Source organism: Aristolochia californica, unplaced genomic scaffold (genome assembly GCF_029961685.1).
Source record: "Aristolochia californica isolate CCGP_79_NKW_82.1479 unplaced genomic scaffold, dmAriCali1.0.hap1 SCAF_2, whole genome shotgun sequence".
NCBI lineage: Eukaryota > Viridiplantae > Streptophyta > Magnoliopsida > Piperales > Aristolochiaceae > Aristolochia > Aristolochia californica.
The window spans coordinates 39,398,187-39,417,168 of NW_027181881.1; the positions used below are offsets into that span (position 1 = coordinate 39,398,187).

An 18,982-nucleotide genomic window follows, 5' to 3' on the forward strand; every position below is an offset into this window, starting at 1 on the left:
AAAACTCTTCCAAATTATTTATTGGGGCACAATCAAATCTGTAACAAACCAACTAATAAAAGGGGAGTTATGTTTAGAGTCGGAACAAGTCACTTCTGTGACGGGTGTAGAGATTTTGCTGATAAACAGTATAAGAAATAAAATTCATCACAAGTTTATGAAAGATAAAAACAACTTTAATGAATGTGATATTATTGGAATTAATTTGGCCACAATCAAGATAAATTACGCACAAAAATTAAAATTAACTCAAACACAAAACTAAATTAGTTGAAAAAAAAATTAGGGTTTCGGATTACCTTCTGAAATTTGGGGGAAATCACCGCCGAATGGGGAAATGTAAGCCCAATGGAAGAAATCGACGCCTAACCGTCGAAAATCGAAGAAGATTGAAGGAAATCGAAGGAATTCGAAACCGGGATAGGTTAAATCAAAGGAAATCGGGGGAGGAGGAAAAAGAAGAGCGAGAACAAGAAGGAAGAGGGAGGCCGAGAGTGAAAAGAGATGGAGGCCTAGAGGGAGACGAGAGAGGGAGACGAGAGAGGGAGAGGGAAGAGAAAGGCCGAGAGAGAAAGAGACGAGAGAGGGAGACGAGAGAGGGAGAGGGAAGAGAAAGGCCGAGAGAGAAAGAGACGAGAGAGGGAGATGGGGCGAAAACGAGAGATAACAAGAGAGAGGGAGCAGAGAACCAAGACAAGCGCCGAGCGAGAGGAGCAGACGAGAGCCGAGCGAGTAGAGACGAAGTCGGGCGAAAATTTTCGTCCAGAGACGAAGGCTGAGCGAAAGGAGAGGAGAAAGGAAATGAGGGTGATTTTTTAGTTTTGGGGGGGGGGGGGGGGGGGGGGGGGAAGAAGCGACGCCGTCGCTCGTGGTAATTTGATGACTTGAAAAAAAGGGCGGAAACAGAATTCCGTCGTTTTTGCCTAAGGAGATGAAACGGTGTTATCTCACTTCAAGTCAAGTCATTCTGGACTAACACCATAAATGGGATGAACTAGGTAATGCGAGGGGAATTCATTCCACTTCATTGTGGACTAACCCCCCCTGAATGTAGTTTTGTTGGTATAGATTTTAAATTCTACACCAGGGAACCCTTTGTTTCACCGGTATAGTTTTAAATCTTACACTAGCAATTTTTGGGAATTCATTGATATAGTTTTAAATTTGATACTAGAAAATTTCAAAATTTATTGGTATAGTTTTAAATTTTATACCAAATTTTGTTTAAAATCATTGGTACAATGTTTGAGCAGTAGTAGCAAAGGTAGATTTCGTTATTAGAAGTTGCAATAGCGAAAATGCACCAACGATCTCTTAGAAAGAAAACAAATTGTTGGAAATGTTTTCTGTTGGTGAATTTATGTCTTTCGCCAACAAATTTTTTTCTTGGTGGTGTGAAAGAAGTATTAATGACTTAGCTTGAAGCATCAAGTGGTTAAGTGGTATTAATTGTAATTATCGAGTGTTTTAAACCTTTATTTGCTTGTTATCATGGGTTTCTACCCTTCATTATAAATAAGAGTATTAGGGAGGGCATGCTCATACTGAAGCTCCCCTCTTCTTTTCTTTAGACTCCTCTCAATCTCACATGTCTAGCTCTCTCGGTTCATGTCTTCAACCCATAATGGTCTCGCCAGCCGGACTACCTGTTGGCTTATCTGGTGTACAAAGCGGCCATTCTGGTGTTCCTTTTGTACTGGCAATCGGGTCCACCTTGCCCAACTCGTAGATCAGAATGCTGGAACCATTTGATTTCCTGAAACCTGATGCTCTGGCCTCTGGGTTAATCGATTATTTTCCCAATAAAATTACTATAACAACCCTGGAAATTTATCGCAATGACTGAGATTGCGACTGAAGCTCAGTCGTTGCGGGTAGCAGAAGTGTAGTAAAAGGTAAAGACGACAGGAAGTAATTGCTTTCCTCTTTTTATATTCTTCTCTTGAAGTTCCACATAAATATCACCATCGGACTCTACTCCCTCTTGCTTGGCCTCCCGGATTTCCCCTTTTTGTGCTTTCCTTGTGGGCGTTTTTCTTCTTTCTTTTTTCATTCTCTTTTGAAAGTATTCCCGATTCGGGCGACCTCAGGTTCGTCACCGGAGATCCAAGAAGATGAAGATTAACGTCAAGACATTGAAGGGCACACACTTCGAGATCGAAGTCGCGCCCGAAGACACGGTACTTCAATCTATCCAAATTCTAATTCTTGGTTTAATTATCGATTTCTTCAAAGTTTGGGTTGTTTTGGAAGAGAATTAGGGTTTTTACTCTGTTGAAGTTGATAGAATTCTGCTACGCTTTTGTTTATACTCCTGTCCATTGTTTTAGGAGGGATTTCAGCTACAGTTGAGCCTAGCGGATTTGGACTAAAGTTGTTTAATTTTCTTCACTACTTAATAGGAGATCCTTGTTCTGTTCTGATGTGAACTGTAGGTTAAATTTTCTTTGATTGCATACCGTGCACCAAATTCAGCATGTATAAGTTGTATCCGCGTCGTTTCGGTCAAATTTTTATGTGATGGCTTCCGCTGCTGATATCTCTTAGCGACTTGTGCTTTATTCACATATATTATACATGTATAACTTCTCAAGGATGTGTAAATTCCCCATTTTAATTAATTCCTCTGCTCCGTTGGTTTTGTTAGTTTAATTACTTTTTCCTTGTGGATGCGTGGTTTAATTGATAGCGGTTTGAGGGGCTTGAGTGCTCGATATGTTTTACAGCAGTTTCCATGGCGAGAATTGCGTTAAAACTATGGAAACCCTATTTGTCCTCTTACGTTCTTTCCCACATGTTTTCAACTTACTAAAACGTTTTAGCTGTTTGCTATGTGGTTATGGCAGGTGTATTTTTGTGGTCACCATTCTGCATGGATGATGACCTTAATGACGATTTTCTTCTCATTATTAGCTAATTAGTCTTTGAGAAGTTGGTTTCTCGGCAATGGCTTTTCAATAATGATTTGTCATGTATGTGGGCTTTTACAACCTTTGTTCCTTGTACCGTGTAAAAATTAGAGCAAATGATTATGTGTAAGGCCAAAGTTGCATGTTTTCAAATCATTGTCTGTATGACGAGTATTAGTTAATATATCTAGTTAAATAGAAAAAAATAAAGTGCATACTTTCTTTTAGTTGAAGGAATGAGATTTATTTTTGCCCATCATCATAGAAAGTGTTCAGAGTCGAAGTAGCTGAAGCTCTTAAAGCGAGACATTGTTTGAAAATTCCTCTTTGATGCTTACTGTGGGAGCACAGTGTCTGGGAGATATCTTAGATGAGTTGTATACATATAAAGGCCTGTTCCAATTTGACTCAGATATTTCTTCTACCTTCTGGAGGGATTACTTTCGTGGTACTTTTTCTTCTATAAATTGTCAGTTTTATTTTTATTTTCTGAATAGATCTAGTGCTCCATTTTTTCTGTTGATTCAAGTTTGCATATTTGTAAATTATTTATGGCAATTTTTTTGGGTGAATGTCTTTGTTAGAAAAAAAAAAGTCTCGGGGCATTCCATTTTATTTATCCTCAAGTAACCATTTAAACTTTTCTTAGTTCCCTTTGTTTCCAATTTTTCAAAAAAAGTTTGTTCATAAGCAGTTCTTATAGGGAGCGAACCATCCCTTAGAAGATCTTTCATGGAGAATGCTTAGTTCATTTTTTACATTTTTCAGTTATGATATATAACTGAGATGCAGTTGACCAACTGCTAGCTATGAAGTCATGCATTTATGGTTGTATTACTTGCTGTTTAACTTGAAGGGTGTTTTATGTAGGTTGCTGATATAAAAAAGCAAATAGAAACCATTCATGGCCAAGATGTTTACCCAAATGCATTACAAATGCTTATACATCAGGGGAAGGTTCTGAAGGATCCATCTACATTGCAAGAAAATAATATTTCTGAGAATAGCTTTCTTGTCATTATGTTATCAAAGGTAAAGCTTGTTCTTTGATATTTATTGTTCTCTTTATTGGGTGAGGCACTTGTAGGCTTCATCTTGTGCTAGAAGTTTATACATGTTTTTTGTTCATTATGTTTATCTTTTGAGGCTGGTGGAACCACTGGTGGCATAAACTTATTGCGTATATATATAAACCAACAGTTATCTTTATTTTCTAAATTATGTGCATTTCCACATACTATGCTGCAATCTCTGATATGACTTGGATTCAAGACCTTACACTAGAAATCTTATTTCATATGGCCATAGGGCGAAAAATCCATGAAGGAGAGTGGTTAGTTTGATAAAGTTAGTCTTATGGAGTGAAGCACTTTACAGAGGGCCTTTTTTTTTTTTTTGGAGTGTTGATTAATACACATAACCCCCCTTCATATGGCCATTGAGCCAAAAATCCATAAAGGAGAGTAGTTTGATAAAGTCAGTCTTACGGAGTCTAGCACTTTACACTGGAAACCATCCCATGTGACCATTGAGCCAAAAGCACTTTGCTCTTTATGGAGTTTAATATCTCTCTCTCAGTGAGTGTATCAACGCCCTCTTTTCATGAAAGAAAGTTGTCATAATAGGGTTGTAAGAATTTGACATCAAAGTCCTAAACTACCATAATTCTATATATGTAACCTGTTAACCACTAAATTTCTCTCTCTCAATAATCTTTCTTTTCTTGAAAAAAAGTTGTAATAATGGGGTAGGTTCAAAAGCTTAGGGGAAGAATTTGACATCATAGTCCTAAACTACCATAATTCATAATATTAATCTTGTTGGATAATAATTTTGTATTCCTTAGAAGTACTAAAGTTAGATAGAAAAGGAACAATTTGTACTTCTATGAAGCAGTCATATTTGTTCAGACTGAATTTTGATAAGGACCTTGTTTGTTTATTTTAATGTAAACTGGAACCGAAACTGTTTTCTGCAAAAGTGGAGAAATATGGATGGGGTACTAGGAGATTGATTTACATATTGTGTTTGAGATGACTAATAGATCCTGTTGTTTGTTGTGGGATGTCAAAGGACGTTTTAAAACAGGTAGGTTATCTTTTTCTCTGATTTGTGTCGGTGTGGCACACTTGTGTGTATCAAAAATAAGATCTATGGTCCCAGGTCTCTCTCTCTCTCTCTCTCTCTCTCTCTTTTGTTTTAGTAGAGTATTAGCTGTTTTCTTCTTTCCCTTCTTCTAATTTCTGATGATATTCTCTCATACACTGGACACAGGATTAATTTTTTCAACTGTTAAAGTTTTCTTATATATCTCTTCCTTTGTATGTTATGCTTCTCAATATCAGCCCAAGAGCTCATCTTCTGGAATTTCAACAGCATCAGCTGCACCTACCACACAGGTAATAGCTTGCCACTGTATTTTTTTTTTCTTTTCAAAATCTTGTTTTGGCATTGCCCTACTGTATTAATTTATTCATGTACTTTGTCTGAATCAGGAACATATGAAATAGGTCAAATGATCTTTTGTTCTGAAGTTCTTACTTTTACATGTTTGCATATAGTTGTAATTTCTAGTTCACTGCGATCTTTTATATTTGATACTTATGGTTCTTTTTATCAATCCTCCTTTATGTTTTGGATTTTGGAGTTCAGTGGGTATAATGAACTATGATCATCCTTTCATGCCGTGAGACAATTTCTTGGATCATGTCTCAAGTCATGTATTTTTGAAGTAAAATAAGACGCTAGAGAAGATGACCAAGACAAACAAATACTTTTGCTGATATGGAGCACTTCAAGAAAAAGATCTGACTAAATTTTCAAAAAAAGAAAAGAAAAAGATCTGACTATTAAAAAAAATTGAAAAAGGAACCTGATAATCATTTTGTTTTTTATTGGTAACTTTGTAGAGTTTTCTTTACTTGATTGTCCTCGAAAATTGTACCTTGTGTCAGTTCACGACATATGGATCAGTGAGCACTCCAGATGAGAGAGGGCAATAAATTTCAGAAGTATGAAATTATCAATGTGTTCATCAGGGAAATTTCAGGAGTTCAAAAGGAAAGCCATTTTAGTTGTAAATCTAAATGCTTGAATTGTTTTTTCTCTGCTGATCTAGCATGCGTCCTGTTGTGACTTGTGAGATTCCAAATTTGTACACACGCTGATACCTGCCTCTATGTACTCTTAACTGAAGTGGTATTCGCTAAAGAAAAGGTCACTAACTTAGTTTTATTCCTGCAGGCTACTGAATTTTCTGATCTCTAAAATTTGACATTTATTAAGCCAATAATGTTACACAGTTGAATGTCTTCTGCTTCATCTATTAATGTTATATAAGGAAGTTTGTCCATACTAAATTTCAGTTTTGAATAGCTCATGCTATTGGGAATCAATCGTTTTTTCTAGTTCTTTTTTTACCTTTTTTAAAGGCAATAAGAGAAATCCTTTTGTGGTTATTATCTTCCTATAGGCTCCTCCTGCAACTTCTGCGCCTCCAGCACCAGTACCTCAAGCTCCTGTAACCATTGTGGCTTCGTGAGTTGCTTTGTTTGCTTAATCTGTATATATTTATGCTTGTCCAGCTGATATTCTGCTTCTGATTTACCTGTTTTCATCATTAAGCAGGCCTCCTCCTGCTCCTGCTCCTGCTCCTGCTCCTGCTCTTGCTCCTGCTCCTGCTCCTGCTCCTGCCCCTGCTCCTGCTCCTGCTCCTGCTCTTGCTCCTGCTCCTACTCCTGCTCCTGCTCCTGCACCAGCTCCTGCACCAGCTCCAATTCCTGTCACTACATTGTAAGGAGTCACCTTATCTACTCAAATGCAAGATTCTGTTCTGGCTTTTGAATGTCTCCTGGTACTTGCAATTTACTAAAAATCTAAATTTTCTTGTGAAACCGAGTGATGGGAGATGGATAACTGTTGAATCACTTTACTGATCAAGTGCCATTTTTGGAGAATAGAATTAGTGCAGTGCTTGATCGATAAAATAGTTCTGCAGGGTGCATGTGTGCTAAGAAGATACTCTTTGGGGTTTCAGCAAAATTCTGTATTCAATTGGTTTAAATTCAACTACTACTGGCTAACTAATGCTCTAGGCAGATAATTATAAGTTATTGAAGAATGTTGTGGAAACATGATGAAGAAGAAAGAGAGCTCTTTTGGTTTTGAATTCTTTTGCGTGCTTCAGTTGTGGAATTTGCAGACAAGATAAAGGAATTGTGCACAGTAGTTTGTAAGAAAAAGGTTGAAGTTAACAAAAGTTGGATCCTTGCTGGTTCAATTCACAATTCATGGCTTCTGCTTAAATTTGATCGCACAATATTCAAATACACTCTGCTCAACCAAGATTTCAAGTAGAATTGTGGAAGAACTCCCTTGCCTTTGTCCTTGTTATCTTTGTCAACTTCCCTGTTTTCTGTTTTCCTTTGTGATACTGTGTATCAATTTAAGGAATAAATAAATAGAGGCATAGGGGAAAGAATATCTGTGGCCATGTTCTTCTGGATTGAACCAGCTCACATAGCCTCTTGGCAATTTTAACCAATTTGTATTACTTAATACTCATCTTACCACCTCGAAGTACTCAACAGCATTGGCATTCCATGAGTCTCCATGTTGTCTTGAGTGTTTACACTCACTGGGCAATAACTGGTTTTCACCGAATTTAGATAATTTGGGTGAATTAAGTTGATTGATCTGTTACTAACTTTGCCTAATCTACATGAGAGTTTGGAATGCTTGTGTGGATTGTTGTCTTGTTCCTTTACTAGACCGGAGCTTTGACTTATTCATGTAGGGTGTTTAATATTATGATGGACCTAAAGATAGTCTTTTCCTTTTATTTTTAAATAATTATTATTTTTCGTTTCAGATGTCCTAAAAGTTTTCTTAGTTCAAATAATTGTCCTCATAAGTATTACCTTTGTTTTCATATATATTGCCATTTAGATTACAGAGAAGTGAGTATACATCATAAATATTGATAAACTGGCTTTGTATTTGGCCTTTTTAGAGTGGTGTGCAAATTCATGTGAATTGAATTATCCATTGAATAATATAATCAATCCTCATTTTGCTATTTGCGTTCTGCATTATTTGTCAATTGGTGAATTATATGTTTGATTGCCAAGATTCCTTGTGTGCAAGTAACATACATGATTCTTCTTCTGAAAAAAAGGCTGTCCTTGGTTTTTATTGGAAAAAGAAACCTTTAATGTCATTTTAGCATATTCATCTTCATGTGAAATTATTGTGACAGTTAGATTTACTTGTTTAAGTTGATAACCTTGACATTGTTAGAAGTTACTCTTCTTCATTTCTTGGTCATGTTTGAGGATTGATCATCTCTCTCTTTTTTACACTCTTTATCATTCTTTCTTTTGTTTGGATGCAGAACAGAGCAAGATGTGTATGGTCAAGCAGCGTCAAATCTCGTAGCTGGCAATAGCTTTGAGCAGGCAACTCAACAAATTCTTGACATTGGTGGTGGAAGTTGGGATAGGGACACAGTTGTTCGTGCTCTACGTGCTGCTTTTAATAATCCAGAAAGAGCTATTGAATATTTATATTCAGTAAGTCATTATTGGTACTGCCTTGTTAGTTTTTGTTCTGGAAGAAGCATGCTATGGCATTAGTAGATACCCCTGCAGTCATTGAGTTCCAGAGTGTCTCTACATAAAACTTTTGAGGCCCTTTCTGGGTTGATGGAGTTGACATTAATTCTGTGGGAATTGAATTGCTTCATGCATCAACCTCATCACACATAATCATGTGTGTGTATGTACATGTACATTGATGTGTACTCATGTTTATATGTATGTCTCACTTTGTTGCATCTACCCTGAGAGGCATCAAAGACACTATCCTTGACTAGGTTTAAGTATTTTTTTCTCCCTTTTTTATTTTCTTTTTGTTATTGAAGGTTTTATTTATTTGTCAAAATGAAGCCAATTCCACTTGTTCATGTTGTGCTGCCATTCACCAATCAGGGTCATATTTGTTTTTAGCAATTCTGTGTCCTGTGTTGTTGGAATCTTGTCAATGAAGTTTTAGAAAGTTCTCATTCTATTGCAGAATTTTGTTTATCATATTTGCACCCAGCATGGTTAACACCTAAAGATGTCCAATTCACCCTGGGACTTGAACCAGGACCCCAGATCAGGAAATTCCCTGTATGAACACTGAATTAAAGGCTCAATTCTGTGCTATATGCATATTCATGTTGTAGTTTTTAACAGAATTAGGAAGAATTGGTGAGGAATTGAAGGATGGAATATCCAATACTAATGAGAAACTTTTAGAGGTCTGAAAGGCTGATTGAAACCAGAGGAAGTGTTTTAGGTTGGCAATGCTTTCTAATATACATTTAATGCTTCTATAGCCATCCTTGGGCTGGGAGGTTCACTTGCATATAACAAATCTATAAAGGAATTGATGCATATAGACACATTGTTTTAGTTCCCTGCCTAGCTGGAAACTTTGCTGATTGCTTCAGTTTTGCTCCTTCAGATCCTTCTAAAATATGCCTGCTATAATCCCATAAAATGAATCAATAATAAGTATTGGTAAAGTGGTCTAGGCTTGCCTGTCATTGGCAAAACTAGCAGCGAGCTTCTTAAAGTTTAATCTACTTTATGTGGAACCCCTGGGGGACTCTGGATTACCATTTTCCTGATCAACAGACCTGACAATTTGTGAATGTTCTAATTTTTTTTCGGTGTTAATTACACTTAAAAATCTGGTCTTAAACAAGAGGCCAATAAATAGGATTAACCTGAGTTAGTTATGCACATATGCCTAATATATTGCATGACTAACTACACTCCCCCAGGTTTAAAATAATACCCCCATATATAATTATGCTTAATACTCATGTGGTCCACTTCTGGTTGTTATTGCCCAACTTTGTGGCATGAAAAAAGACATCATAAAATGATATTAGGATTCTTCTTGGATATAAACTTATGAACTTATTCATTGAGGATTGCAAAACTTTTGAGGGACCCAGGTAATATTCCTAGCTTCCCACATTGGTAGCACCATTATGAGAGTCGTATGTTAGTTATTCAGGTCCATATTTAATGGGTGGCCCATAGATCCACTCTATATATGAGTCATAGTGTCATATCCATTGGGATATTGTTGTTTTTTCTCATGCCATAGTTTTAGCTGATGGAAGTTGACGTCTAGGACATGAACATTATTTCTGTGATATTCCAGGGAGTATTTTCAGTTTGATGTCCATAGGTGTTTGAAGCAGTAGTCTATTTACCGTTGCTAAAAGGTAATTAACCCTATGTTTTATAGGAGGTATTTTCTTGTAGACATATTGTGATATTATGTGGAGCTTGTCTGAACTTGCTCTCTCTCTCTCTCTCTCTCTCTCAAGGATGCTAAACTCAAGGGCTTTCCTTTCAATAAGTAAAGCTCTTACTTGTTCCAAAGTTGAGGTAGTGGGAGTTGGCTGCCTTTGCCCATCCTTGAAAATGGTGCCTACGTTTTACATTTGAGCTCTGATTTCAGACTTTTATGAGGAAGGAGTTGAGTATGCATGCCCATGTGCTGTCTAGCTATTGCATTCTGAAAGCTGCATAGATTCTGAGCCCATCTTTGTGTTATTTGTTTAAGACTTCATTGCTCCCGGGACCTGGCCTTGCAAGCGTTTGCATTGTATACGGTTATCATGTGTTAAGTGTGAACAGGTTACCTAAAAAAAAAAAGTGTGGACAGGCTAAGCTTTTGCTAGTCTTATTGGATCATATTTGTTTTTGACCTAAAAAAGTTTTGTTTTTCTGTTTTTATTTTCTTCAGGAAGTTTATATTGTTTAGATATTCAATTACATTTTAGTTATCAAAGGGAAAAGGTGATTAAGTTATTTGTTCTCTCATGCTTGCTGAAAATAATCATTAGTATTACCTTTTTGAGACTGTTTTTCTGTCACTTGTTAACAGGGCATTCCAGAACAAGCAGAAGTACCCCCTGTGGCTCAAGCTCTTCCTGCAGGACAAGCCACAAACCCTCCAGCAGCCCAGGCTCCTCAGCAAACGCAGCCTGCTGCAGTTCCTCCCAGTGGGCCTAATGCGAATCCATTAGACCTTTTCCCCCAGGTGGAAGGGGAGAAAAAACATCTGACTGACTATTCTCAATTTCATAACTTAGCAAAAATATTGTGCATGCATCTTGCTGGCATACGTTTTGTTAATTAGTTCTCGCTTTTAAAACAGGGCCTTCCAAATGTTGGTTCAAATGCTGGTGCAGGGTCTCTTGATTTTCTACGTAACAGCCCCCAGGTACTTGGAATTCTGTGGATTTTGTTGCTCTACCATGCCTGCTATTATGTTCTTATTCAATATGCTTTTTATGCCCATGCAGTTCCAGGCTTTGCGAGCTATGGTGCAGGCTAATCCCCAAATCTTACAGGTACCTTGATTGTTTTCCTGGTTGCTATGAGTTAGTTTTTGAGTTTCCATTGATGAATTTCTCATTGGCCTCATTTGAGTTCGTCTTGATTACAGCCTATGCTTCAAGAACTGGGGAAACAAAACCCTCACCTTGTGAGACTCATTCAAGACCACCAAGCTGACTTCCTTCGCCTGATAAATGAACCTATTGAGGGGGGTGAAGGGTAAGTCTTTTCTTCTTAGCTCTCTCTCTCTCTCTCTCTCTCTCTCTCTCTCTCAATCAAATACAAAAAATAGAACTGATCCAATTTTTATAGATTGGATCATATATAGACAATGAAATTAATCACTTTCTACCTGTGTTAATCTTAATTTTTAATGTGCATCAGCAATCTGATGGGCCAGTTGGCTTCTTCGATGCCACAAGCGGTTACAGTGACTCCTGAGGAGCGAGAGGCAATTGAACGTGTAAGTTAATATATTATCATGTCAGAGTTTTCTGCTTTATCTTTGTGTGAGTTGTTAGGGCATTTGCATCTCCATTCAGAAAACGATGGGATTTCCGAGTCCCAACTGGGCATGTCATTTTGAAAATGCTTGCATACCTTGATTGGGTTTCAGCTTGCAGGCTTTAATATATTGGAAGTGTCTAATGTGTTGGTATTACACAGCTCCATTTGCATGTGGATGGGTCTTTGTTATGAATTTTTTCGGTTTGCCCTTATGATGGATACTAGTAGAGTATGTTATGATGGATTTTTGCAGCTTGAGGCAATGGGGTTTGATCGAGCGCTAGTATTGGAGGTCTTCTTTGCCTGCAACAAGAATGAGGAGCTGGCTGCAAATTATCTTTTGGATCATGGCCATGAATTTGAAGAATGACCATAGAAGGGGAGGTTTCTGACGATTTTAAGTGTTCCACCTTCCCCAGTTCTTTGATAAGTTTGTGATGTGGATAAGTAGAATAGCGTAGACTGTGAAATACTAAAGGAGTATATGTACTCGTTTCCTTTCTAGTTTTTTTTTTTTTTTTTCCTTTTTATTTTTCCGCCCTTTTTGTTATTGATCTCTCGTTTCAGATTTGAATATATTACATAATACGTGATGAATTGTAACTGTGCATAATGTTTGCACCGGACTATTTTCCCGGTGATGCAGTGGGATTCAATTATCGCTGTGACCATAAAAATTCCTCTTTGGTCTTAGTAATCATCATATGTTGAAATCTGGAGGGTTTAGCCCTCACCTTGCCTTGACAATTTGCTTTTTGGAGACAAAAAAAATTGCTTTTGATAATTCTACATTTTAGGCTTTACTAATTACTTCTTTTTGGTATTTCTCCTACTCTCTTAAACTGAGCATCATTCATTCTTTTTAAAGACTCTCTGTTTGCTAAGGACTAATATGAGAGAATAAAACATCTCTCCTAGTCAAATGATAAGGTTTTATCCACTAATCAAAAGAAAGATCTAAGGTGAAAAACTCTATTCAATTTAAAAGATTCCCTGTATTAGAAAGACTGTACTCACGGGTACCTCAGAACTCACCACTTTTAAGGGTGAAGAGTGAAGAGCTAACTCAATTTCATTGAACACGGATGTTTGACACATTCCCGTTCTTTTCAGGTGTTGCGTCTACAAGTATTGTCATGAAGTGATGAAAGGAGAAATACTAGAGGTTTTATGGTCTACCATTAAAAGACATTATTTAGTAATTATTTGAAAAAAAAATAAAAAAGTTGGCCTGACAAATGTACCCTTGCCATCAGTGTCAAGCTCCAACACAAAAAAAACCACTTAGAAAACTTATTGATACTATGAAACAAACTCCTGGAATTCATGAACATTGACGTAGTTAAATAAGTATGCTGGGACAGTAGCTTCGGATATAGACTTAAGAGTACGGGTGACATTGAGCCGAGCTGAGCCCGAACTTGCCTATGTTCGAGCTGAGTTTGATTTAAACATTTCGAACTCGAGCTCGAGCCTAAAATTGTTATTGAGTTCGAGCCGAGCTCGAGCTTCAACATTCATTTAAAACTTTGTAAAAAATATATCTCTCGAGTTCGAGCTCCAACATATATTTAAAATTTTTCAAAAGATACATGTTAAATAAATTATATACAAATTATTATGCATTTTTCATAAAATTGAGCATGACCTCTACTTAAAATTGGGCATAAGGTGACATCGAATTGAGTTAAGCCCAAACCTTCCTATGTTTGAGCCGAGCTTGATTTAAATATTTCAAACTCGAGTTTGAACCGACCCTAGCCTCGAGCCTAAAATTGTAATCGAACTCGAGCCTAATAATTTTAACCAAGTTCAAGCTCGAGCTCTAGCCGAGTTCGAGCTTAACCTACATTTAATTCTTTACATAAAATATATATCAAATAAATTATATATAAAATTATACATACATTTTATAAAAGGAATGATAGGGGAGGTTCGGGATTGAATGTCGATAATAGATTAAAACGCACTAATATTAATCTTCTTTACCCAAAATGTTGTCTAACTTATTCTGTAATTTTTGAATCTGGCTATAAATTTACTATGACCTCCTTAGTGCCCCTGGTTGAAGATTTATATTCTAGGAAAAACTAGAAATATTTTTCATAGGATATATATTTCCAAAAAAACCTTTAAATAAAATCCTATTACTATTAGTGACTTACTAAAAAATTAAAAGAAATATTTTAAAATTTTCTTAGGAAAGTTAAATGGACCTCTTATTGCCTCTTCTACGGAAATAAATAAAAATGAATAATTAATCTAATATATTACTATACTTATAGATAAATTTTTAATCAAATAAAATGTCAAACACAAAATTACCATGAAAATTGCCTCATGCTAAAAGTATTACAGCATCAACTGTCAAATACTTATTCAAAAATTTTCTATACAGTTTTTGCAGGAAAATCTTACTTAAAAAATTATATGATTTTTTAATAAGAATTTCCAATTAGAAAATTATTTTAAAAAAATGAGACACTAATAGTCCCTAAAAACGTATTTCTACTAAAAATGTTTTTTCAACATTTATTAAAAAAACCACTAATATTAATCTTCTTTACCCAAAATGTTGTCTAACTTATTCTGTAATTTTTGAATCTGGCTATAAATTTACTATGACCTCCTTAGTGCCCCTGGTTGAAGATTTATATTCTAGGAAAAACTAGAAATATTTTTCATAGGATATATATTTCCAAAAAAACCTTTAAATAAAATCCTATTACTATTAGTGACTTACTAAAAAATTAAAAGAAATATTTTAAAATTTTCTTAGGAAAGTTAAATGGACCTCTTATTGCCTCTTCTACGGAAATAAATAAAAATGAATAATTAATCTAATATATTACTATACTTATAGATAAATTTTTAATCAAATAAAATGTCAAACACAAAATTACCATGAAAATTGCCTCATGCTAAAAGTATTACAGCATCAACTGTCAAATACTTATTCAAAAATTTTCTATACAGTTTTTGCAGGAAAATCTTACTTAAAAAATTATATGATTTTTTAATAAGAATTTCCAATTAGAAAATTATTTTAAAAAAATGAGACACTAATAGTCCCTAAAAACGTATTTCTACTAAAAATGTTTTTTCAACATTTATTAAAAAAACCACTAATATTAATCTTCTTTACCCAAAATGTTGTCTAACTTATTCTGTAATTTTTGAATCTGGCTATAAATTTACTATGACCTCCTTAGTGCCCCTGGTTGAAGATTTATATTCTAGGAAAAACTAGAAATATTTTTCATAGGATATATATTTCCAAAAAAACCTTTAAATAAAATCCTATTACTATTAGTGACTTACTAAAAAATTAAAAGAAATATTTTAAAATTTTCTTAGGAAAGTTAAATGGACCTCTTATTGCCTCTTCTATGGAAATAAATAAAAATGAATAATTAATCTAATATATTACTATACTTATAGATAAATTTTTAATCAAATAAAATGTCAAACACAAAATTACCATGAAAATTGCCTCATGCTAAAAGTATTACAGCATCAACTGTCAAATACTTATTCAAAAATTTTCTATACAGTTTTTGCAGGAAAATCTTACTTAAAAAATTATATGATTTTTTAATAAGAATTTCCAATTAGAAAATTATTTTAAAAAAATGAGACACTAATAGTCCCTAAAAACGTATTTCTACTAAAAATGTTTTTTCAACATTTATTAAAAAACCCACTAATAGTCCCTAGAATTTTTTATTTATTATTTTTTACTTGTTTATGATCTTGCATGTGTGAAATCATCTTCGGGGGGGGGGGGGGGGGGCGAGGAACTTTCGTCGAGGATAACGGTTGCAACGGAGGTAGTGACAACGATAGAAACAAAGGTGATGATAGACAAGGGGGAAGATATCGAGCGGCGGCCACAAAATCTACGACAATGAAAAGGCAGAAGGTGACCGGTGAGGCGGCTGTCGATGGCGACAGAGGCGGCCACAACACCGGACGGGAGGGGCTCGACGGTGACGAGGGGAAGAAGAATTTTTCCCCCTTGCTCTCGCTCCCCAAATCCCTCGAATCCCGTGCCACTCGTTAAATTAACGAGCTGCCTCACAAGCTTTTGAGCTGAACCTTGATTAGGTCAAGCTTGGCTCATTAATTTAAACGAGCCGATCCTCGAACTCAGCTCAAGATCCAGGTATACCAAATCGAACAGTAAATCCTCTCAAAGTCTTGCCCAACTCTTAGCAAAACAAACAGATATATAAATAGAGGAGAACTGTATCTCCGTCAAATTCCACTGCGGCAGACCATAGTTGTGAACAGGCGTGCAGATGAGAATCCTACAAAAAAGTCCATGAAGGCCAAAATAGAACCATGACAGCTAGCAAATTGCTAGATATTCACATTTCGGTGGCAATGACATGTGGCTTGTAGAGACCCTGACAAGCAGGAATGTGTGAAGAACCCTGAAAAATTCCTCGAGTCTTCAGCAGCTCGGTATGAGATGCTTCTCATAGCTCCTGGTTGCTGCTTTGCAGGAGGACGATAGCCAAGAGACAGCGACGAAATAGCAATTGATTACCAGCAGTGAAAAGACGAACATAATACAGGAAAGTGCAGTTCTCCAAGCGATCTGAAGTTTTGGGAGTGAATCCCTTTCTCGACAGTTTCATAAAGAGGATGCGAACTCCTGCAATGGCTCGGGAGACAGCCGAATAGCTTGAAGTTTCTGATGCTCGCCTATTTGATAGAAAATATAAAATTCCAAGCAGTACGCAAGGCGAGAGTTTCACGGAGGAGCCAAGACTTGGGAATAAAGCAGCTGCTCTAGAAAGAAGAAAGGAAGGTCTAGTTCCTTGAATGTGCAGATTCAGGAATGTAGTGAAGCAAGATAGAAGACACTGTAAAGCATGCGGCTCTCAATTATTATTATTTTTAATGGCGATCTCAATTTCTGTAGCTTCTGCCAGTAATTAACAGGGCCATACTCAAAGGACGCAAGGATACTGTTTTAATGGGTCTGAACGAAGAGAATGCATAAGGCCTGATTCGAAATTCTCAGGATGTGCTTGTGTTTTTATTGATTCATGGGTTGATTTATCTGAGTTCTTCTCTTCGTTTGCATCATGTCTCCTCGTTCTGAAAGAACTAAAAGACTGTCGAATAGTGACTGTAGGGTTGAAAGCAATACCGTGAGTGTGGCAATTGCTGCTGCTAGGTCCGTCAGGGTGCTGCTGAGGGGATCCATTTACCTGTCTGTAACACAAGAAAATTCTCGAGTGGTAAGAGTATCAGGTTAATTATAAAATTCTCTATACTGCAGGAGTAGAGAAAGTAATTTATGACAATAGTGGGAGATAAATCACCACGCTGGCTGCCATTTTAACGGGAAGGCAAAAGCATAACCGAATTTTAGGCAAAAGTTGTGCCGGAAGAGTCACTCATATTTTCTGAGTTTTTCGAGGAGGAAGACTCAGTGTTGAGATGAAGTTCATATACTTCATCTTCTGACTGGATGTCATCGTAATGGATGATTTCCAATCCTTTTTCTTCGGCTAGTACCATGTATGTACTGTATCGCCGTTGTTGTTTTTCATTTGGACAATCTCTGGCGAAATGTCCTTCTTTCTGGCATATCCAGCATTTGCATTTGCTTGGGGTTTTCCCCTTTGGGCAGTATGCATTTGACCCTTTACTGGATGTGGTGGGGCCAGAATTTGTTCTTTTTCGAAAGTATCTCTTTTTAGGAGTATACCTTGTTGTAGAACTTTTTTGTATCCTAAATTTTTTCTGTTGAAATTTCTTAGGATATTTTCGTTGCTTATGGGAGGTGGTTTTGCAACCATAAGCTCCTACATTTTTGTTCTGGTTTGAACAACATAATGTTTGTTTGTTTGCCTTACTACTTTTCTTTTGTAGTTTTTGGGCTTCACAAAGATTTGCCAACATGTCTTGTACAAATCTATGTCTTCTTCCTAAAGTATCAATGTTTAGGAAAATGTCCATGGTTAATGTACCAAGTTCTGGATTGTTTTGCCAATACTTTGTAATGTAGTCTTTTTCAGCTACATGTGCAAATGGTTCTGGCAATTTTGCATAAAAGATAGACAGATAAGGTTTCTGATCTTCTTTTTGCAGTTTATAGAAGTAACTTGCAAACTCGCAGTAATACTTCTCATAAAAACAAATGTTACAGATTTGTAACTTGTTTAATTTCTGAAGAGTTTCTAAACGTTTTCTTTGTTTAGTACTCTCATTGTAGGCTTCTAGGGTTGGATGTATTCCTAGAAATTCTTTTGATATCTTAGCCACTAATCCTTTCAAGATATTGGCTATCGATAATGAGGTATTAGCTCTTTTTTGATCTTCGGGAAGGTTGTCCCACCAAAGAGCTACATTACCCTGTAAAGCATGGGTAAAGAAATTAAATGCTGATTCTTGGTTCCAAGATTCATGCATATTTGCAGCATTGCTCATGCTTCTTTCCCAATCTTTAAGGACTTTTTCTCCATCCTTGGGGCAATCCAAGTTGAGATAAAATCCAAAAGGGTTTATGCTATCTATGGTTTGGTGTCCCTTAGTAGCATTTGAAGGGTCGACATTTGTGTATTTTGTCGAATACCTTTGTCCTCCCAGGGATATTTTGGAATGGGAGAAACTTTCTCGTTCTTGCGGGTGAACCGCAGTACGGTTTCGGAAGTTATCTTGAAAGCTATCTTCCATGTAGGTATCTCGTACCCTTGAAGTTTCTGCTTCAAAGTGGTCGCTACCACGAAGCATTCGAAATCTTTTACCAAGATCATCTGCCTTTTTGTCTTTAGCAGAGTAGTCTGTTTTCTTGGTATTTTCTTCTGCAACTTCATCAGATTCCCAGGCTTCTGGTTCACTGTCGTGTTGCTCTTGTTGTTTACTAGAAGATGGTTTTTCTTCTTGAACATAATAAATCGGTTGGCGACCGAAGGTATTATATTCTGCGTAAACTTCATCATCGGTGGAGGATGATGCTTTTGAAGCGATCCTAAAAGCAGGTGGTGCTGGATCCTTTCTTCTAGGTGCTATGCAAGGTGTTGCAAAGTACACTAGGTTTTTAAGCCATCCGGTGATGTCAGGAAGGCCTAATGGCAATGGAGTTTCCATATCCATTAAATAGAAAAACTCATTCATTTTTTACAAAGCTAGGAGGTTTAGCTT

General features: G+C 36.4%; 1 protein-coding gene across 1 annotated transcript; it reads left to right on the forward strand.

Annotated features, from left to right (window-relative positions):
• Positions 1 to 1,954: 1,954 nt before the first annotated feature.
• LOC137955588 (ubiquitin receptor RAD23d-like) lies at positions 1,955 to 12,498 on the forward strand. Its single transcript, XM_068802597.1, has 12 exons — positions 1,955 to 2,180; positions 3,780 to 3,941; positions 5,255 to 5,308; positions 6,382 to 6,446; positions 6,537 to 6,701; positions 8,302 to 8,479; positions 10,860 to 11,015; positions 11,133 to 11,198; positions 11,281 to 11,328; positions 11,424 to 11,533; positions 11,699 to 11,777; positions 12,075 to 12,498. Exons 1-12 carry the CDS (start codon positions 2,115 to 2,117, stop codon positions 12,189 to 12,191), a joined length of 1,266 nt encoding a protein of 421 aa, XP_068658698.1. The 5' UTR covers positions 1,955 to 2,114; the 3' UTR covers positions 12,192 to 12,498.
• The last annotated feature ends 6,484 nt before the right edge of the window (positions 12,499 to 18,982 follow it).